The sequence below is a fragment of the Artemia franciscana genome, chromosome 3, assembly GCF_032884065.1.
Source record: "Artemia franciscana chromosome 3, ASM3288406v1, whole genome shotgun sequence".
NCBI lineage: Eukaryota > Metazoa > Arthropoda > Branchiopoda > Anostraca > Artemiidae > Artemia > Artemia franciscana.
Window position 1 is genome coordinate 51,741,300 of NC_088865.1, and position 23,636 is coordinate 51,764,935.

Sequence of the window (23,636 nt, forward strand, 5' to 3'; positions counted from 1 at the left end):
ATTATTTTTCTTTTTTAGTTTTTTCTTTTTTAGTATTTTTCTTTTTTACTTTTTTATTTTTTTTATTTTTATCCTTTTTTGTTTATTTTTATTTATTTTTATTTTTTTTTAATTTTATACTTATTTTTTCCTTTTTTATTTTTTTTCTTTTTTTTAGTTTTTTTTTCTTTTTTATTAGTTTGCCTTATTTTTAGTTTTTTTAAGTTTATTCTTTTCTTTTCTTTTTTTTAGTTGTTTTCTCTATTTTAGCTTTTTACTTTTGTTTCCTTTTTTTCTTTTTTCAGTTTTTTCATAGAAGATAATTTTTAATTCTTTTAAGTTTCTTTTAGTTAGTTTTTTTATATATTGACGTCATACTTAGTGACAGACAGACGGACGGACAATCGGACAGTACCTTTATATATATATAGATATTGTAATCAACCCTAGACTGAAAAGACACTCCCGTAAAATCAAAGATCATTTACCATGTGAGAATCGTGATAAGCCCTCAAACATAATTTACCTCTCATATATATGAAAAAACCACTGGGAATCTTAAAAAAGTATGCAAAAAAATAATCTGTATGTTGTATTTACCAACAATTTGAAAATCACAAATCTCCTAAATTCTGGTAAAGATAAAACTCCAGTTACACGGCAAAGAGATGTCTGTCAAATACCATGCGATAGTGGCGGATTCTATCTAAGGAGAACTTACCAGAACTTAGAGAAACGCCTACAGCAGCATAAAGATGATATCACCAAAGCTCTAAATCCTAATATTACTTCCGTTTCTTTTGATTCTGCTTTAAGCAGCCATACTTTTAAAAATCCTAGCCAACACTTTTTGAAGAATCCGCCCTTATTAGTAATGACCTAGCCATTAAGCAAGTAGTTCGAAAAGCAATTGAAATCAGACTTGAGATCAATTATAGTATTTCCCTAAATAGGGACTTGGGAGAATATTCACTAGCTGCTCTATGCACAAATTTACTTAAAAACAATCTTAAAATTTTTTTACAAAAAAACGATAGATATTAACACAGAACCTTTCACGAGTAGACCTCCGAGATCAGCAGCCAAAAAAACAAGATTAACCATAAAAACGCGTTTTTAATCATTCTCTTTCATTTTAATGGATTGCATCGCTTCATCAAAATTTGTTTATCAGTGCTGGTTGAACTTCGCTGAGGTAAGGATGCTGTGACTGTTTTTAAAAATTCTTCATTTTAGTTGCATTGACTGTATCCTGTTATAAGTTTTTCTTCTTATATATTTATTTCTCGCTGAGGACGGCCCTTGGACATGGACCGAAATATTCATTCTAATTTGTTTCCCACTGTTTTGCGAAAATATCCTATTGTTCTTTATGCTTTTGGTGTTTGTGATGGAAAGGCAGTGTGGTCTTCGCTGCTTTATATAGAAGTCAATTCGTTATCTTTTTAAGGCCATGCTTGCGATCAAGGCCAAAAGACCATGGTGATCCATGCCACAATCTCCTTGGAGAGATTGTGGCAAAAAAAAAATTACCCAATTTTAGAGATTTTCTCTTTGTTTTGCAAAATACTTTTCGTTATTTTCGTTTGTAACACAATTTTTCAGGGAAAAAACTACTCTTTACTAGCCATAATGCATGCAAACAGGTCTAACAAACAGAGGTGAGGGGGGGGGCAAATAAAAGTAATTTTTAATGCCATTTTTTCGTTGGGGGGGGAAGGCCTCTAACACTGTGAAGCCATGGTGATCCATGCCTGACATTGTTTAGCAAATGATGTGATGTATCCTTCAGGTCAAGCTGAATAAGGAAGCCTAACAGCTAAAATGTAAAAGATTAGGCCAGAAGCATTTTTGGTATATGTCTTCGAGATTCACACAGGCGTAGGCAGAGTTGCTAGTATCACTTAATTAAAGAGAAAATGACATTATATGTGACTATGAAGAGAACTACCTATAAGATAACCACCCTCAGTCTTTTCGAGGGGGATTATAATTTTGGCATGGGATTTGATGCTTCAAGTCAATATATCTGGGTTTTTTGTTTTCACATATTCTCTCTGTAGAAAAAGGGACAGGTCCTTTAAACTTTCACGAAAGACATCCCTGCTTCACCCTTTGTCTTTATTCTTATATAGTGTACAAGTAAATTAATGATGCAACTTTTTAAAAGCGTTAAGACAACTCTGTTCAGTACATCAGAGAATTTCTTTTCAAGAGGATTACAGGTTCAACCTAAAATAAAGTATTTTCCACCAATTTTACTAAGGATAGGGTTTTTTGAACCAGCCACGGGGTATTAGAGTCCTTTACTTCTCTGTATCAGCGTAATTGTACTTGAGGCATAATCGACATGAATATCATACGTTAGTATCAATCTATGACAGCAGTATCAAACTATGACAGCAGTAGAAATTCAAAAACCACATAGAGGCCAAGGCACCCAAACAATACCCCCTCCCAAATAAAAATGGTGAATTTTCCATATTTAGGTGCTTATTTGATTAAATGTTTCAAAATTGTGACGAATTTAGCCGAGTTATTTCAAACTTTCCAAGTCAAGGGCTTAATAAGGTTTAAATGATATTAGCTAATAATTCAATGGTTGATTTAGTTTAAAGAGAAAATAATGTTTTGAACTCGTGCGTAAAAGTTCGAAAGAAATACACCAAATACCAATATTATTACAACACATTATAATTTGAAACTGTAGCAAAGAAACCATATCACTTCAAAAACGAGCACCCTTTCATTAATGACAATAAAATGACTTTGGGGAACGATACAAGATATCACAGCAAGGAAAAGCGTCAGTTGACGCAAAGTCTAAGGATTGGTACACTAACTGAAATAGTCAAGTGTTTCTTGTCAAATTCTGAATTTAAAAATAATTTCTGGAAGTTTATTACAGAGTTTTCAAATCCTTTGCTTAATCTATTCCAAGTTTTTAGAGAGGCGGCCGAAATCAAGAAATATATACGCAAAAATTGACACATTAACTGAAGGATTGACACATTAACTGAGTCCTCAAGTATTTTTTGTCAAATTATGAATTTTTAAATAATTTCCGGGAATTTTTTGGCAGAGTTTTCAACTCCTTTACCTAATCTATACCAAGAATTTCTATGGATTTTCAAAGATTTCTACGGATTTCTAATAATTTCTGGAAGTTTATTGCAGTTTTCCACCCCTTTACCTAATCCATTCCAAGTTTTCAGAGAGGCAGTCTGAATCAAGAAATATATACACAAAAATGTAACCCTTAATAGAGATACGAAAGAAGCTTATTTGAGCCCAATTTATAATCAGTTAATAAATTCATACTTTTCTTTTCGACATTATATTGTTTCGCAACCTAGTAAAATGTTAGATGACACCAGACCTGGTAAGAGATTGGATTTAAAAAGTATTAAATAAAATGAGCTCGGATATATATATATATATATATATATATATATATATATATATATATATATATATATATATATATATACTAGCTGTTGGGGTGGCGCTTCGCGCCACCCCAACACCTAGTTGGTGGGGCGCTTCGCGCCCCCCCAAGCCCCCCCGCGCGCGTTAGTCATTACGCGCCATATTAGTTACGCGCCATTGTAGTTGTGTCCCTGTGTCCCACCTGTGAATATAGATAGATTTATATATGTGTTTCAAACTACGTAAAAATTGCGAATATACAACATTTTTGGCTTTCCCACTACTGGAAGCTTTCCGTTTCCAATTGCCAGCAATTGATCTGAAAATGTTTGACCAGAATCATCGTTTTGCAATCGGACACGCATATTTGTAGTTAATTTTAATATTTTTACGTGTGCCCATAAATTAGAATTTTTCAGGCAAGCATTCATTTCGTCTGCAGGAGTTAAACTACGTAAAAATTGCGAATATACAACATTCTTGGCTTTCCCATTGTCTGTGCATATACAAAGCCGTATGCACTAATAATGACGTCATATACAAACGCTCTTTTTACAAACAAACAAACATGCATACACACAACTCGTTTTTATATAGATAGATAGATAGATGGATACAATACAAATTAACTGCGTAAAACTTGCGAATATACAACATTCTTCGCTGTCCAATTGTCGCTGCATATAAATAGATTGTCAGGTTTACCGACCCTCGAACATGCAACGTACAATTGTCCATGGGAAAAACAATCAGTATTAAGATCTATACCACATTTTTCTAATGATTGACCTTGAGCTTTGTTAATGGTGATTGCAAATGCTAATCGAATTGGGAATTGCAATCTTTTAAATTGAAAAGGCAGATCCGTTGGAATCATGGGAATGCGAGGAATAAGAACAGCCTTACCCTCAAAATGCCCTGTCAAGATTGTCGCCTTTATTAGGCTTTCCATTGTTTTTTTTACGGCAAGTCGCGTGCCATTGCAAAGCTTTGGTGGGTCGCCTATTTTTAGTTGTAGCACGTGTGGTGGAAACCCTGAAAGATATATGGAATTTAAAAATTCAGATGGATAATTAACCGCTTCATTTGGTTCCAAAACTGTGTCGACTGACTTGCAAAGGACTGCCTGGTCTCGAATCTTGGTCAAAACAATATTGTTGATTTCGTGGACGTCTATATTTTTGGGTGCGAGAATCGCTCTTTCACTTAGCCATTTATTATTTTTATAATTTTTTAGAATATTCGGAAATACTTTTTCAATCAATTCATTTTTGGACATCACTAAACTACAGAAATCAGCAGGTAGTTGTATACGTCCTGAAATTGAGTCTATCGTATCATAAATGTCTTTTTGTTCCGACGTTAACTTGTAAATGTTATTTTGTACATACGACAATAGATCACTCGTACTGTAACTTTGTTCACGATCCAATTCTACACATGTCGAAACAGCAGCGATACGGTTAGGTGAAGGCATTCCCAAATCCTGAAGAGGTTTGTTTGCCATACGTACGCACAAATCTTCTATAATAACTAAAAGCCATTTATTATTTTTATAATTTTTTAGAATATTCGGAAATACTTTTTCAATCAATTCATTTTTGGACGTCACTAAACTACAGAAATCAGCAGGTAGTTGTATACGTCCTGAAATTGAGTCTATCGTATCATAAATGTCTTTTTGTTCCGACGTTAACTTGTAAATGTTATTTTGTACATACGACAATAGATCACTCGTACTGTAACTTTGTTCACGATCCAATTCTACACATGTCGAAACAGCAGCGATACGGTTAGGTGAAGGCATTCCCAAATCCTGAAGAGGTTTGTTTGCCATACGTACGCACAAATCTTCTATAATAACTAAAGTGTCGTTATAAATTTCTGATGTAAAATCAAAAGTCATTTCTGACGTCTCTAACTGTTTTCGATGGAGTATATCTTCGGACATTTTTGACTTATATTTTTCCCATAACTCTGTAGGAGCTGATGGAGAGCAAGTGTACGAATTTGACTTGGGGTTGACGTTTCGCACGCGTCATTGATGCAGTTATCCCAGTGTTGGTCATTCTCCAATAAATTCAGAGCTTGGCATGCACTACGGTAAGTGTCATGTATAGTACCGTTTACAGTTCTCAAATACTCAAAGGATGTCGGACCGGGTACATTCACCAAAAGCAGGCGTAGAAAGAAGCATTCATGTTGATTGGGGTGAACGGTGTAGAGTCTTCCTATCGTGGTATCTTTGAAGATGGTAGGTTGGCCGTAAACCCACTGGTTATCTACTTCGATGGTGGTACCGTTGCCATTGTAGGTTTTTCAGTCATTTTACAATTAGAAATTTCTCTTTCAACGGTCTTCTTACAATTAAAAATTTGTCTTTGAACGATATTCTTAAATACCTGTGTCCTGGTCGTCATTTATATTCCCTGTGTCCCGATCGTCATTTGTGTCCCGGTATCCCAGTCTGTAATTTCTCTTTTTTCTTTTTTCAGTTTTCTTTTTCTTCTTTATTTTTCAGCTTCACTATGAAATACATATCGCCGAACCTTTGTTTTTTTAACTAAAATCTGGTAGTCATTGATGACCTTATCCAAGTCAAAATCCCAAACCCAATCATCATCGCTATCATTTTCAGTTTTAATATGTTTTGACTCTCGCTGTCCAGGTGGATCTTCATCTAACTGCGCGGTTTTGCGTTCTTTAGCCTCAAGCCTGTTTCCTTGCTGTTCTTTTGATTCCTCGGCACGCTTTCTTTTCTGACTTTCTCTATCAGCAGCAAGTTTTTTGGCATAGACTCTTTGAGCATCTTCATCAGTCATTGTAAACTTAAACATTAATAGAATTCTACGCGAACATATGTCTTATATAACTTGAATGACGTCACCTTCAAAGCAAAAATGATGGCAACTAATTTCATGACGTCAGCCGAAACATGACGTCAACACCTAGTTGGTGGGGGCGCTTCGCGCCCCCCCAAGCCCCCCCGCGCGCGTAAGTCGTTACGCGCCATATTAGTTACGCGCCATTGTAGTTGTGTCCCTATGTCCCACCTGTGAATATAGATATATATATATATAAATATATATATATATATATATATATATATATATATATATATATATATATATATATATATATATATATATATGTTTTTAACTACGTAAAACTTGCGAATATACAACATTCTTTGCTGTCCCATTGTCTGTGCATATGAATAGATTTTCAGGTTTACCGACTCTTGAACATGCAACACATAATGGTCCATGGGAAAACAATCCGTATTCAGATCTATACCTCATGATTCTAATGATTGCCCTTGAGCTTTGTTGATGGTGATTGCTAATCGACCATTCCCTGAGTCGCCATCGTCATTTATATATCCCCCTGTGCACCCCGGCGTCCCCTTTGTAGTTATGTCCCTGTGTCCCGGTCGTCATTTGTGTCCCGGTGTTCTAGTCTGTAATTTCTCTTTGAGTGTCCCGGGCGTCATTTATATTCCTTGTGTCCCGGTGTCCCGGTCGTCATTTATATCCCCCTGTGCCCCCCGGCGTCCCCATTGTAGTTGTGTCCCTGTGTCCCGGTCGTCATTTATATTCCCTGTGTCCCGGTCGTCATTTGTATCCCGGTGTCCCGGTCTGTATATACATTCGTTTTTTAGTTTTGTTTTTCTCCTTTATTTTTTTCCTTTTTTCTTTTTTTTCTTTTTTAGTTTATTTAGATTTTTAGATTTTTTAGTTTTTTTATTAGTTTTTAGTTTTTTTGTAGTTTTTACCATTTTTTTAGTTTTTTTAGTTTTTTTTTTTTTACTTATGTCCTGGTCGTCATTTATACTTCCTGTGTCCCGGTCGTCATTTGTGTCTCGGTGCTTTGTTGATTGCTAATTTATATTATCTTATATTTATATTTTTTATATTTATTAATATTTTTTTAGTTTTCTTTTTCTCTTATTTTTCAGTTTTTTCCTTTTTTTTAGTTTTTTCTTTTTTAGTTTTTAGTTTTTTTTTGTTTTTTACCTTTTTTTAGTTTTTTTAGTTTTTTTTAGTTTTTTTTAGTTTTTTGGCTTTTTTAGTTTTTTTATTAGTTTTTAGTTTTTTTTTTAGTTTTTGCCTTTTTTTAGTTTTTTCAGTTTTTTTTAGTTTTTAGTTTTTTACCTTTTTTTAGTTTTTTAGCTTTTTTAGTTTTTTTTCTTTTTAGTTTTTTTTGTAGTTTTTACCTTTTTTAGTTTTTTTTCTTCTTTTGTATTAGTGTGAAATAATTCAGACGTCATATGCGGACAAACACGACGTCACTCGACAGACAGACAGACAGACATAACCCACAAACAACTTATTTTTATATATATTTATTCATATTTTTTTAGTTTTCTTTTTCTCTTTTATTTTTCAGTTTTTTCCTTTTTTTTAGTTTTTTTCTTTTTTAGTTTTTAGTTTTTTTTAGTTTTTTACCTTTTTTTAGTTTTTTTTTAGTTTTTTTAGTTTTTTAGCTTTTTTAGTTTTTTTATTAGTTTTTATTTTTTTTTGTAGTTTTTGCCTTTTTTTATTTTTTTCAGTTTTTTTTTAGTTATTAGATTTTTACCTTTTTTTAGTTGTTTTTAGTTTTTTAGCTTTTTTAGTTTTTTTTTCTTTTTAGTTTTTTTTTGTAGTTTTTACCTTTTTTAGTTTTTTTCTTCTTTTGTATTAGTGTGAAATAATTCAGACGTCATATGCGGACAAACATGACGTCACCTGATCCACAGATCCACACACAGACAACTTATTTTTATATATATATATATATATATATATATATATATATATATATATATATATATATATATATACTAGCTGTTGGGGTGGCGCTTCGCGCCACCCCAACACCTAGTTGGTGGGGGCGCTTCGCGCCCCCCCCAAGCCCCCCCGCGCGCGTAAGTCGTTACGCGCCATAATAGTTACGCGCCATTGTAGTTGTGTCCCTATGTCCCACCTGTGAATATAGATAGATATATATATATATATATATATATATATATATATATATATATATATATATATATATATATATATATATATATGGTTTTAACTACGTAAAACTTGCGAATATACAACATTCTTTGCTGTCCCATTGTCTTTTCATATAAATAGATTGTCAGGTTTACCGACTCTTGAACATGCAACATATAATGGTCCATGGGAAAACAATCTGTATTCAGATCTATACCTCATGATTCTAATGATTGCCCTTGAGCTTTGTTGATGGTGATTGCTAATCGACCATTCCCAGTCCCGGTGTCCCGGTCGTCATTTACATCCCCCTGTTTCCCCCGGTGTCCCCGTTGTAGTTGTGTCCCTGTGTCCCGGTCGTCATTTATATTCCCTGTGTCCCGGTCGTCATTTGTATCCCGGTGTCCCGGTCTGTATATACATTCGTTTTTTAGTTTTGTTTTTCTCCTTTATTTTTTTCCTTTTTTTTTCTTTTTTAGCTTATTTAGATTTTTAGATTTTTTAGTTTTTAGTTTTTTTTTCTTTTTAGTTTTTTTGTCCCGGTCGTCATTTATATCCCCCTGTTTCCCCCTTATGTCCCCGTTGTAGTTGTGTCCCTGTGTCCCGGTCGTCATTTATATTCCCTGTGTCCCGGTCGTCATTTGTATCCCGGTGTACCGGTCTGTATATACATTCGTTTTTTAGTTTTGTTTTTCTCCTTTATTTTTTTCCTTTTTTTCTTTTTTAGTTTATTTAGATTTTTAGATTTTTTAGTTTTTTTATTAGTTTTTAGTTTTTTTTCTTTTTAGTTTTTTTGTAGTTTTTACCTTCTTTTTAGTTTTGTTAATTTTTTTTTTTACTTATGTCCTGGTCGTCATTTATACTCCCTGTGTCCCGGTGCTTTGTTGATTGCTAATCGAACATTCCTATTGTCCTGGTCGCTTTCTCTTTGAGTGTCGTCATTTATTTTTTTCTTTTTTAGTTCTTTTAGTTTTTACCTTTTTTATTTTTTTTTAGTTTTTTAGATGAAAATTTTTTTTAGTTTTTTCCTTTTTTTCTTTTTAGTTTTTTATTGGTTTTTACCTTTATGTTAGCTTATTTTTCAGTTTTTTCCTTTTTTTTTAGTTTTTTTTTATTTTTTATTTTTTTTAGTTTTTTACCTTTTTTTAGCTTTTTTAGTTTTTTTAGTTTTTTTAGTTTTTTAGCTTTTTTACTTTTTTTTATTAGTTTTTAGTTTTTTTGTAGTTTTTGCCTTTTTTTAGTTTTTTCAGTTTTTTTTTAGTTTTTTATTGGTTTTTACCTTTATTTTAGCTTATTTTTCAGTTTTTTCCTTTTTTTTAGTTTTTTTTAGTTTTTAGTTTTTTTAGTTTTTTACCTTTTTTTAGTTTTTTTAGTTTTTTTAGTTTTTTAGCTTTTTTATTTTTTTTATTAGTTTTTAGTTTTTTTTGTAGTTTTTGCCTTTTTTTTAGTTTTTTTAGTTTTTTAGCTTTTTTATTAGTTTTTAGTTTTTTTGTAGTTTTTGCCTTTTTTTAGTTTCTTTAGTTTTTTAGCTTTTTTATTTTTTTTATTAGTTTTTAGTTTTTTTTGCAGTTTTTGCCTTTTTTTAGTTTTTTCAGTTTTGACGTCACCTGATCCAGTTTTTTCAGGTGACGTCACCTGATCCACGATCCACAGATCCACAGACAACTTATTTTTATATATATAGATAGTTTTTTTTTTTACTTATGTCCTGGTCGTCATTTATACTCCCTGTGTCCCGGTGCTTTGTTGATTGCTAATCGAACATTCCTTTTGTCCTGGTCGCTTTCTCTTTGAGTGTCGTCATTTATTTTTTTCTTTTTTAGTTCTTTTAGTTTTTACCTTTTTTAGTTTTTTTTAGTTTTTTAGATGAAAATTTTTTTTAGTTTTTTCCTTTTTTTCTTTTTAGTTTTTTATTGGTTTTTACCTTTATTTTAGCTTATTTTTCAGTTTTTTCCTTTTTTTTAGTTTTTTTTTATTTTTTATTTTTTTTTAGTTTTTTACCTTTTTTTAGTTTTTTTAGTTTTTTTAGTTTTTTAGCTTTTTTACTTTTTTTATTAGTTTTTAGTTTTTTTTTGTAGTTTTTGCCTTTTTTTAGTTTTTTCAGTTTTTTTTTTAGTTTTTTATTGGTTTTTACCTTTATTTTAGCTTATTTTTCAGTTTTTTCCTTTTTTTTAGTTTTTTTTAGTTTTTAGTTTTTTTAGTTTTTTACCTTTTTTTAGTTTTTTTAGTTTTTTTAGTTTTTTTAGTTTTTTATTTTTTTTATTAGTTTTTAGTTTTTTTTGTAGTTTTTGCCTTTTTTAGTTTTTTTAGTTTTTTAGCTTTTTTATTAGTTTTTAGTTTTTTTTTGTAGTTTTTGCCTTTTTTTAAGTTTTTTTTAGTTTTTTAGCTTTTTTATTTTTTTTATTAGTTTTTAGTTTTTTTTGTAGTTTTTGCCTTTTTTTAGTTTTTTCAGTTTTGACGTCACCTGATCCAGTTTTTTCAGGTGACGTCACCTGATCCATCCATCCACAGACAGACAACTTATTTTTATATATATAGAAGATATATATATATATATATATATATATATATAAGTTGTCTGTGTGTCTGTCGAGTGACGTCATGTTTGTGTGTCGACTGACGTCATGTTTGTCGACTGACGAAGTTACAGACCGGGACATCGGGACACAAATGACGACCGGGACAAATTCTCTTGATTTGCCGTTCATCGCTTGATTTTTTATTCAGTTACTCTTCCACTGCTACTTGGAAAGCGTCTTACTTTTATTTTAGTAGTGATTTTTACGGTTTAGTTTTTATTTAGTTTAGTTGCGTTTTTAAGGTCCTTTTTTATTTTTACACCAAGGACGGTCAAGCAGAGGTTTCGACCGAAATATTTGCCTTCCATTTTCACTGGCTGTAAATATCCTCGCCTTTTCTTCTTCTCGGGTATTTTTTTCTCATCTTGTAATGATAGGTTTAGTGGAAAGTGGCTTTCCTATATTTTTTTAATTGTAATAGATGCACAGATACAGCCCGAAAGTTTCTAGAGTTTACTTGTAAAGATAGATGCGTTAAATTCACAAATACTTACCTTTCTAGAGTACCGAGAATCATACTTCAATGACATTGGCTCTCTATTTTATAAGCCCATCGGCAATACAGGAACTTTAAGCAAATGTGGGCATTGGAAAATAACTGCATTTCAGCTTTTACCCAAAATAAGCTATATATTTATCAGCGTTTATGGTATTTTTTTTTTCTATTATCAGAAGGATAAACTTTTGCAATTTCCAAAAATTTTAGTTATTTAACAAAAACTTTTAACAGATTAACAATTTTAAACTTTAATTTAGTTTTATCAAAACAAAAGCTTCAAAAATTATTTATAGGTTATGGCCACACACATGCCCAATATTTCTCTATTTGAATTCACTTGGGAAATACGTGCTTCATTAAAAAGTTTTCAAGATATTTTTTTTTTAATATAAATTGGAAGAACCTGAAACTATTATTTATTATAAACTATAATATTGTAACATGTTAGGCAAAATAGTTAACTTCCGGGTCATTCACTAAATTTTTCTGAGAGAGTTCAGTGACAGGGTTCATTCAAAATCCTAGAGATGTAAATTTTCTGCTTTAATCTTGCCTAAATGTAAAATGAATTTCCAATGATGGTGGCAAAGTCTTCTCTGTCTTAATAATGAGTAACCTATTAAAAATCTAGTGAACGATCCGAAAGTTAATTATTTTGTTTTGTATAAATATGTTAGCTCTAATTTTAATACTTATGTATTTCTACTAATGACGATCGCTATATATGTGATCGAAATGTCTAGACTTTTGTACCTGTTTTCACTGTCTAAATAAAATGGACTTATCCCATTTCAACACTTATTGTTCGTCATAAAAAGATAGTGTGGTGTTGGACAAGGACGCATAATTTTAAGTATTACGTCGAAAATGGATATTATTTGAAAGATATTCAATACAGCTTGGACCAAATTATCAAACATGTTATAAGTAACACCAAATAAGCTTAATTGCACCAAGTCTATACATTAAAATGGATTAAATCTTCAACGACTCTTGGCTCTTCCTTATTGCTCCAGAGAAAAAAAAACAGTAGGTATAGTGAGTATTCGTTGTTCAAAATCATAAAGCTATGAAGAAATGTACATCATTTTTCCCAACTCACTATTTTAAAAAGCTAAAAAAAAAACATTTCAAGCAGCGAAATTTCTTAATGAACAGATTGCCGAAGATGCCATTTTCGGCCACCCGTCTAGGGCTAAACAGAAAACAGGTCGTCCCTGTCTAGGGTGGGAGGATGGTATAAAAAATATTTAAGGGAAATGGGAACTTCCTGGGAGGGTGTAAAGAGGGAGGCTTTGAATAGACTGGGATGGAGGAGGAGCATGCGTAGCTGTATTGGCCTTAGGTGGCTCGGTGCTGAGGTGAGTTGTTAGTAGTAGTAGTAAATTTCTTGCTTACGCTTTCCTTCAGGTAAAACCCATATATTATGGATCGCCATCTTGCAGAAACCATTCCAGCATAAAATAAGGATGGTCCAGACAAAAAACTGAAAATTTTTTGCAAGATTTCATTTGGAAGATTATCCATAGCTGTAATACCTGAAACACAAGGAATTTATATAAATCATATCATAAAATTATATTATATAATAGTATCATATAATACAACAAATTATAGCCTATAATATTACATTCCTATAAAAAAAAAATTAAGCTCTTGCCAAAATAAATTCTGGCATATATGCCATTTGACTAGGTCAATATTGATTATCAAGCCTGTAATATTGATAAGTAAATTTAGCTTCCATTGAAGGCACAAACCAAAAATTAAGCAGCTCAGAAGGAGCCAGCTACCCTCATATGGAAAATTGTATTTTGTTTAACTTTCCAAATAAGAGTAGAGAGCCATATCAAACTTAAGAACAACGGAAATAAAGTCCTATAATAGATCAAACTGAAAACGAACAGAAATTACAAAAAGTAAATGAAACTCAAATTGAACAAAAATTTGAAACCAACGACGACAAATAAAAAAAAAATCACTATAATAACCAAGATGACTGGAAAGAATTAATGAACATGAACTTAATATTTAATATATAATGCTACTATTTCCTGGAATCTCAATAATTCAATAGTTTTTCCCGCTTTATTTTTCAAAATCCCAAAAATAAAAAATAATTACAATTCTATATCATATAAAAACATAGTATAATTTGTTGTCAGTAAAGCGGAAATGACACTATATGCTTTCGAACTCTAAATGGTTAGAAGAGGGGTTGTGGGCAGCAGCTGAACTCCTGCTTGAAGTATTTTTTTTTCGTTTAAGAGTTTACTTGAATATTAAGTTTAATTTGTACTCATTTCAATATTTATTTATTGAAACATTTACAAGGGATTAAGTTTCAATTTAATGCCTATAACTGTTCCGGAGACAATTCACATTTTGCATACACTATTTCTAACACTGTGGATACACATTGTATCTTTTAATTAGTTCATGAAATTTTCAACAAAATACAATAAACCGGTTGATATATATTGCACACGCCCACTTTTGACAACCGAGAGGTTTTGACAACCTATAGTAGAACCAAATATAGCCCTGTGCTATAGTCAAGGTATTCCATAGTTAAAAATTTTGATTAGTTATGTTCAAATTGGCTTCAACCAAAATTATAAACTAACTGACAGTGAGAAATCAGCACAAAAGACAATGATGTGCCCATATAATCAGCAAATGTTTGTGGCCTAAACAGGGCCAAAGATACAGAATTGTATATATTTTTTTAGGCACTTCTTAAGCACAAGGGCCAAGGGTTTAAATTTTGTTATTGGTTACTTTCATTTCCTTAAGATTGAATACTAAAACATATTGAAATGCCCATTTTTTACATTTTTTTTGTTTACTAATTTTTATACAAGTGTTAATAATTCTTATAGAAGTACTAATAATTTTTTATATGAGTGCTAATTTATATTTCTACTATATGTATATAACTGATGTAGTTGTGATTTAATGCTGACAATTTTTTCTTTGTTCAAATTCCTTAATAACTATGTATCGATCTGATTTGTAACTTGAAACTAGAATAATTCCTGAAAAAAAAAAAAACATAAATATACTGAAATAATTTTTCTTTTTTATGCACTTCTTAAGCAAAAGGGATGAACAAAGCTAAAGAAAAATCTGGGAATAGCTTTAAAACAATCATAAATACTCACTAATATTATCCTTAAGAGGTTCTTTTGTTTACCCTCCTCCCCTGGTGGCAAAGGATGCGGTCCACTATGTATATTCCCATTATGTTTCACATAAGCAAATAATTGTAAAACCCCATTTAAGTTATATCAATACAACTGACTTATAATAATTATAAAGATATGATTGTTTTGAAGTAGTTTTAGAACTTTTAGGTGTTTTTTTCCAAATTCACTTCTGTGCTTCAGAATTACCTACTTTGTCTATCACCTAATCTCTGCCATATTGCAGTGAATTTACTGCATTTATAACAGCAGAAACTGTTTCATTTGGGAAAACAATTACATAGGGAATCAAATGATATTCCTCTCAGACTAGGGTAAATTTCAAATCTCATCTGTTACTTAGCTACAAAGAATGTGAGAAAAACTCCCTGATAGATCTTTTAAGCTCATTACCAATGTATTGATTGCTCCATTCGCAAATTTTATATTGAACCCTTCAAAAGACACCTTGTTCATTATTATTAACATAAATACTCATTTATTTCAATGATAAGTTGCACCAGTTCACTTACAACAACAACCCCTCCCCCAGATGGATAGATATACAGGCCAGCCTTTTCTCTATTGTTTAGAATGTTGTGACTCTTTTCTGCCAATCTATTCATTATTGTTTGTTGTACAAAAACAAAAAAAAACACAAAAAAAACACGAAAGAGTTAGGAGGTCGAATGCACAGTTTGTGAGTATATAGTGATCTATATCTCTATCCATCTGGAGGAGAAGGAGATAATGCAATAATGGTAACATTAGATTCCTTAATATCTGCACATTTTGACGATATCCTCCCCCCTGATGATCTGAGATATAGACCAAGGCAAAACTGAAAGACGACTAAAATTATAATACAAGAAAATTATTACTTTGTAATATATAGCACGTTTCTATTAATTATATTATAATAATTACTTCCATTCTTATCACGTTTTAAAATAATATTCAATATCTACCTGATCTTGAATGCCTTTACAATCAGATAAAGAAAATGCTTTTGACATGCCAAGAAACCAGAAAAAAAAAAAATCAAAACATCAAGTCAAACAAGATTACATAAAAACATATTCTATAGGGCAATATCTAGGACCAACGGGGATGGGGGGAAGGCAGAATGCAAAACATAGATTTGGCATTTGAAAAGAGAATAAAAAGATATTTATTAATAAGTGTTAACAATCTAAGCATGGAATGCTCAAAATTTACACTGATTTCTTATTTACAAGATAAAACAACCTACCGGGCTTCATCTAGGACAAGAGGGAAAGGCCACCCAGTTTTAGACCACTATATTACAATTAAAACTGTGAAAATTGGAGGTATTTGCTAGGTACTCCTTCAGAGCCCAATATTCCGAACACTCGAGAAGTGAAATTAGATTAGTCTCAATGAAATATACCAAAATATGAAAAAATATAATACTTCAGTTTATATAATAATATATAGCCCAAATTATAATTAATTTGGACTATATATAATAATATATAGCCCAAATTAATTATAATATAATAAGTCCAATGCATTTTGTCAACCGTTATTTGTCTTTGTGGCTATGAAACCCATCTTCATAAATCGTAGAGCAAACTTCTCGATTGTGTTCTGAAAAACACAGGAGTATTGGTCTACAGATTTAGGCTATTATTATACAATTAAAACTACGAAAATTGAAGCTATTAGTTTGATAGTTCAAAAGAAGCTATTAAAGGCACCACCGTTATCTCATGTTTTTTTTCTTACAAATATCATAGTAACTGTCATGACAACACCCCCCCCTTGATAGTCCCGTATTATATTTTCTCAATTTAATCAAACTTTACGACAAATCATGGATTTTTTGTTCAAACAGGTTTCTTCATTGAGAATATCCTTTTTCGCTTGTGATTGATTGTAACACGGGGTAGAAATATTATTTATAAAATGGTCTACAAAATTGGATAACAATGGAAAGAAAAAGGATAATCTGATTAATTGAAACATTGTGGGTAATAGATGGTAGTTGGCTACTTCTAAGGGAAAAATGCTAAATAGATTAAAGTGTTACAATTAGGTACGTTGTTTTGTGCTATTTATGGTTTTTAACATAATTTAGCTAGGAACTTAACGGGTTTTTGTTTGTTCTTTCCAAATAACGATTTCTTCCGGCTAAAATTTCATTTTGAGGCCTTAGCGGGACCCTAGAATGTAACTTATTGTCTTATCTAAAGCTTTTAGACCACGGTATAAAATTTAAAAAATCAATTAAAAACTCACAGGTCAATTATTAAATCCATTACTTGAAATCTAATACAATGTAAATCAATACAATCTAATACAAATCTATAGAATACAATAAAATCAATCTAATACAACAAATCTAAATCTAATACAATCTAAATCAATGATTTAAGCATTTGAATCTACAAAAGTAAAAAACAAAATTTTTTTCTAATGTAAGTATTTAAGGGACCCTTTTCTAGGCATTAAACTACGCTACAACGCCGATGGACAGAACATTTAACTAAACTTCTTGACGCCCCAGTCTCTTCTAAAGGCCAGAACATAATTTGGACTCCACTGAAAACAATCCTTATTTCGAGCAATGTGTTTTTACTTCTCAAAATGTAAAAAAGAAATAGGAAATTATCATAATAGCCAAAGCTATTGAAAAGAAACAAAAACAAGAGCTAAGAGCTCATATGCCACTTATGACGAGGTCGAAGGGCCAAGAAGCAAGAGCTCATATGGTATGAGCTCTAGCAAAATTCTAAGAATCAATAGATTGCTTTAAAAGGAAAATCAGAGGCTTAGTGCCGGTAGGGATTTAAAATAAGAGCTCTGAGTCACGAGGTCCTTCTAAATATCAAAATTCAATAAAATCCCATCACCCACTCGTAAGTTAAAAATACCTCAATTTTTCTTCTCCCTTCACCCCCAGATGGTCGAATCGGGGAAAACGAATTTATTAAGTCAATTTGTGCAGCTCCCTGACACGCCTACCAATTTTCATCGTCCTAGCACGTCCAGAAGCACCAAACTCGCCAAAGCACTGAACCCCACAAACTAACTCCACAAAGGAGAGCGGATCCAGTCCGGTTACGTCAATCACGTATCTACGACATTTAAAAGCGTTTTCCAAGATTTCCGGTTTCCCCATCCAACTCCCTCAAATGTCAAAAGATCTGGCCGGGATTTGAAACAAGAGCTCTGAGACACGAGTCCCTTCTAAATATCAAATTTCATTAAGATCCGGGCACCCGTTTTAAGTTAAAAATACCTCAATTTTTCTGATTTTTCCAAATTAACAACCCCCAGCTCCCTCAAAGAGAACGGATCCGTACCAATTATGTTAATCTCGTATCTATAACTTGTGCTTATTCTTCCCATCAAGTTTCATCCTGATCTCTCCACTCTAAGGGTTTTCCGAGATTTCTGGTTTCCAAGACTTCAGTTTCCCCCTCCAACCCTCTATGTCCCCAGATCCAATTCGAATTGAAAATGGAGAATCCGAGACATAAGATTCTTCTATATATCAAGCTTCATTAAGATCCAAACATCCATTCGTAAGATAGATCTATTTTCACGTTTTCCAAGAATTCCGGGTTCCCCCTCCAACTTCCTTCAATGTCACCGGATCTGGTCAAGATTTACAATGAGAGTTCTAAAGCACAAGATCCTTCTAGATATAAATTTTCATTAATATCTGATCACCCAGCTCCTAAGTTACAAATACCTCATTTTTTCTAATTTTTCCGAATTACTCCCCCCCCCCCCCAAATCCGCCAAAGACGGCGGATCCGGTCTGGTTATGTAAGCCACCTATCTTGGACTTGTGCTTATTCTTTCCATCAAGTTTCATCCTGATCTCTCCGCTTTAAGCGTTTCCAAGATTTCCGGTCCCCCCCCCCTAATGACACTGGATCCGGTCGGGATTTAAAATAAGAGATCTGAGTTTCGAGGTCCTGCTAAATATAAAATTTCATTAAGGTACGATCACTCTTTCGTAAGTCAAAAATACTTCATTTTTTCTAATTTTTTAGAATGAACCCTCCCCCAACTCCCCCAAAGAGAGCAGATCCCTTCCGGTTATATCAATCCCGTATCTAAGACTTGTGCTTATTTTTCTCACCAACTTTCATCCCCATCCCTCCCCTCTAAGCGTTTTCCAAGATTTTAGGTTCCACCCCCCCTCAACTTTCCCTTCATCTGATTCAGTCGGAATTTAAAATAAGAGCTCCGAGACACGATATCCTTCCAAAAATCAAATTTCATTTAGATCCCATCATCCGTTCGTAAGTTATAAATAGTTCATTTTTTCTATTTTTCCGAATTAACCGACCACCCCCCCCTCCAGATGGTCAAATCGCGAAAACGACTATTGCTAATTTAATCTGGTCCGGCCCCTGATACGCCTGTCAGATTTCATCGTCCTAGCTTACCTGGAAGTGCCTAAAGTAGCAAAACCGGGACAGACCGACAGAACGACAGACAGACAGACCGACAGAATTCGTGATCGCTATATGTCACTTGGTTAATACCAAGTGCCATAAAAATGAATCTGAATTGACAGTTTAGTATATATGCTGATATTCATTCCTGGAAGTGTTCTTAAGTGGAAAAAGATTTTTTTAAATTAATCTGTAGAAAAGGGTTAGTTTTATGCAGTCTAAAATTTGCAGCAACTGAAATATAACTAAAAGAAAAATAAATAAAAACAATTACAGATTACTATCATCAGAGACAACGCCATAGTTTTGCATATAGTAAAGAGCCATAGTGCTTCAATCTTTTATTATCTATTTATTTAATATTTTTCCCAAGAGGCACTTCATATGGAAGGGTTGGTCGTATGAACTTCGGACGGGCTCATTCGACTAGAAATTGGAAGTTCTAGCACCCTTTTTAAAAGCCAAAAGTGATCTCATAGGGAGCTAAGACCCCACGCCCTCTTTTCCCCTGATTGGAGGGCAAGTAGTTCCCCTCTAACACGCCCTCTTTTCCAAATGTATCCGACTAAAATCTTGAGACAACCATTTTGTTGAAAATAGTCAAAAGGTCAAATAACTATACCTCCGGGGTTAACAAAACCCCAGAACCCCCGGGGCAATGCCTGTAAGTTATGTAAGCAGCCCAGTATTAACATATAAGGTTTCAAAATGACACAACATAAATATCTAAGAAAGGACTAAGGGTTTAATATGGAAACTTTAAAGGCATGTTGAAAAAGGAATGAACAACAACTACCCCTCCTTCTTGCCCTTTTAAATCCTCTCCTTAAAACTGAGAAAGGCCTTAAAAGGCCATTTTATTCCAAACAGTTACAACTTAAATACTTAAGCATCTGTGGATGCCATAACCCCGCAGCCCCCAGGTAAGAAATCTAAATTATGCAATTTGTCCGTTTTTACCTGCATAATTTATAGTGAGGAAAGGGTGCAATGTGTGATCCTAGGTATGTAGAAAACAGTTAAGGGTATTTAGGCAAAATTTCGGCTAATGTTGAGGGTTAGGATGAATTAAACCAAAAGAAATTACATATATCAAAGTAATCAAAAAGCCTAACTTCACTGTGATAGGAACAGGTAAGGGTGATAGCTTGAATATCTCAGGGCCCTGACCACTACAGCCACTACTGCAGCTCCAAATGAGACTGGTTGCAACTGACTGTGTCTACTTCCAACTGCGACAACTTGCAACTGTAACTGCTTGCAACCGCTACTACTTCTATTTATGACTACTTTCAGGGATTGTTTAACTTTAATCTTTAAAGTTGAAAAAAGCGCCACTTTGATGTTTTGATTTTGAAAAAGAAATTGATGTTGAAATGGGGAATGTTGAAAAACTTGAAACTTTGGCAATCAAAATCGAACAGAAACTAATAATAAAAAAAAAATTAATGATCATTATTTACATGATCATGATATGATTATTATCGTGATTCAATAATTTATGAGCATCATCAATGACATTGTGCACAATGCACAGGTTCAAGGAATCAAAATAGGGACTTTTTTTTGGCTAAAATCGAAAACTTTGGAAACCTTCCTGACACCAACAAAGAGACTAATAGGGACCTGGTCCAGCTGTTGCTAATAAACTGAGAAAAACAATTCAAAGGAAAATACCTAAATCTGCTCGGTCTTACTACAAAAGTAAGGTCGAAGAATTGCTTACTAATAAACAAAAAAATTGGTATTTCGAAGTAAAACAGTTGTGCGGTGGGAGTCTAGACAAGCTTAATTTCAACCTACCTGAAGGCCCTGAAGTTACTGTTAATAATCCTAACAGGTTCCTCACTTCCGTTGTCCAGAGCCTTCCTGCATTGTCTTATCAATTACCAACATATGACCTCTCACCTTCTCTTCCCTCCATTTCTCCATCTCAGATCGATAAAAGAACAGGGAAACTAGGAAAAACAAGCGTTTGCCCTTTAGATACACCTTTTCTCTTATTAGTGCTTTTACTTACTACATTTCAAGTCCCTTGTGTGTTCTTTTCAATACGATTACAGAGTCTATTCAAATAGTCTTGCCACAAAAATCTTCAAATATGGAAACAGCGTTTCATACCTCCCTTAAAACAGAAAGACGGAAAGCCCGGTTTTGAAGGTGTTCGTCCTATTTCCCCCACTTCTATATTCTTGCAACTATACGAAGGGTTCCTTGCACAGTGGCTGAAAGAAAAAATCCTACCTCTTACTGACTTCAGGCTATTTGGTAATCTCAAATCCATTTCTATTTCTCGTTACTTTTTTTTTCTTATTGGCTCGTTTGGGAAAATCCACGAACAACCTAATTGCTGTCTAAATTTAATGTCCACTGGCCTTCCAAAAGCATTTGACCTAGTTAACCACAATATATTGGCTGAAAAACTTGTCACTGAGTTCAACATTGATTCTTTCCTGGTCAAATTGGTTGCCTCCTTATTAACTAGAGCATAGGTAATCAAGTATCATAATCATTATTCCAGTCCCCTCTCTGTCCACAATGGAGAACCCCATGGTGCTCTCCTGGTTCCCCTCCTTTTATTACTTAAGATTAATAGCCTCACTAAGGCATTTCCGGGTAGATGGAAATTTGTTGATGACCTAACGGTTGTTGAAACCTGCAACAGAAACTTAATAAGCAGCCCTATGAGCATCCTCAGTGATATTTCATACGACGCTGTGGACTTAGACATTGGAGTAAACCACTATAAATCTAAGATAATGCCAATGTGTTTCCTTAAAGCCTTATCCCATTTTTTCAACCCTAACTCCCCCCCTCTCAGGTATTTCCGTTTCCTACTTTAATTTACTTGGGGCCACAATTCGAATTTAAAGTAGGATATCCACATTAAAGATATCTTCCACAGAGCAAATACCTCCATTTTCCTGCTTAAGCTCTGAAATAAATTTAACACCCTCTCTTTAAGGATTTATATTTCCTTTGTCCGCCCACATCTTGAATATGTTTGTCCAATTTGTCATCCTGGCATCTCCCCTAAAAGAAGCTAAGGTTCCATGCCTGCTCCTTCTAAAAAAAAGGTTGGATCGGAAACCCTTGAGCACAGCAGAGGTACGTTGTGCCTCCGTTTTGCCAAAAATGCAATAACAAACCCTTGTAAGAAACCCATTTTACACTAAAGACACTTCTCATCTAGACCCCACTTGCCATGGACTGTTTCTAAGCCCGTTCCTATTGGTTTACCGTCCAATTTCGTTGCTTTACCTCCAGATATAAAAAAAACTAAGTCCCCTTCATTACTGATAAAATAAACCACTAGCTTCCCTTTTTTTTAGTCGTTAATGGTGATACCGAATATTATATTTGTTTGCCTGTTTTGTTCCTTCCTTCTTTTTATAAGTTCTCTTTTAAACCTTCTTTAATGCCTATTTCATTTCACCTTTTTAACTTGCTGACATTTTGCAGCTTAATATTTTTGACTAAGGAATAATTTGTCATTCTGATAATGTTGTCGTTGGCATTGTTAGCGAGTTTTTTTAATAGTAGTGCTTTTTTAGTATTTTCTGTTCATATTGTTTTTTTTATGACTCTGAAATGTGAATTCGATCCTTTGGGGCTTGTTGCAGAAATTTTTTGAAATAAATATTTTATCTAATCTTGTTTGCTGTATAAATGATGCAATCAACATCATACTTGACATTCAAACTTATCTCTCATAAATATGAAACAAGGGCGATTAACAATGTAGCATCATCATCTCCTGGAAAAACATGGGTAATATCAAGGTGATACAAACCCTGGCTTTCCATATGGATCTTCTCCAGTTTCTTTTTTCTATATTTTCAACTACAAAGGTATACAATAACAAAAATAAAAAGTCACTACTTTAGTTACTTACCCCAAAACCATCACAAGGCCACGAGATTTCAAAATCCCTTTTTTGTTTTTTGGCTTTACTTTGCTTCTACAGACCTTTAGAAGTGCAGTTGCCAACAACTACCTTTATTTAAAGATACGTGTCTGAGTACTTTAAACAGCTGTTGATTCGTTTTTCTGTTCAGTACACAACAAAAGTGACCAATCAAACATAGTTTAAGCACACTGAACAAAAATCACAACAAAAAATCAAAAGTGCAGTTACCAACAACTACCTTTATTTATAGATAGGTGTTTGAGTATTTTAAACAGCTGTTGATTCGTATTTTTGTTCAGTACACAACAAAAGTGACCAATCAAACATAGTTTAAGCACACTGAACAAAAATCACAACAAAAAATCAAAAGTGCAGTTACCAACAACTACCCTTATTTATAGATAGGTGTCTGAGTATTTTAAACAGCTGTTGATTCGTATTTTTGTTCAGTACACAACAAAAGTGACCCATCAAACATAGTTTAAGCACACTGAACAGAAATCACAACAAAAAATCAAAAGTGCAGTTACCAACAACTACCTTTATTTATAGATAGGTGTCTGAGTATATTAAACAGCTGTTGATTCGTTTTTCTGTTCAGTACACAACAAAAGTGATCCTTCAACCATAGTTTAAG

General features: G+C 33.0%; 1 protein-coding gene across 4 annotated transcripts in view; it reads right to left on the minus strand.

The window, feature by feature from the left end:
* The window catches only part of LOC136025392 (uncharacterized), a 79,323-nt gene that overhangs the window by 41,377 nt on the left and 14,310 nt on the right, over window positions 1-23,636 (minus strand). For all 4 annotated transcript variants that reach the window (XM_065701383.1, XM_065701382.1, XM_065701384.1 and 1 more), the window contains exon 2: window positions 12,867-13,006. In XM_065701383.1, the coding sequence (XP_065557455.1) occupies window positions 12,867-12,995 (129 nt within the window). In that variant the 5' untranslated portion in view covers window positions 12,996-13,006. The remainder of the gene's footprint in view (window positions 1-12,866; window positions 13,007-23,636) is intronic.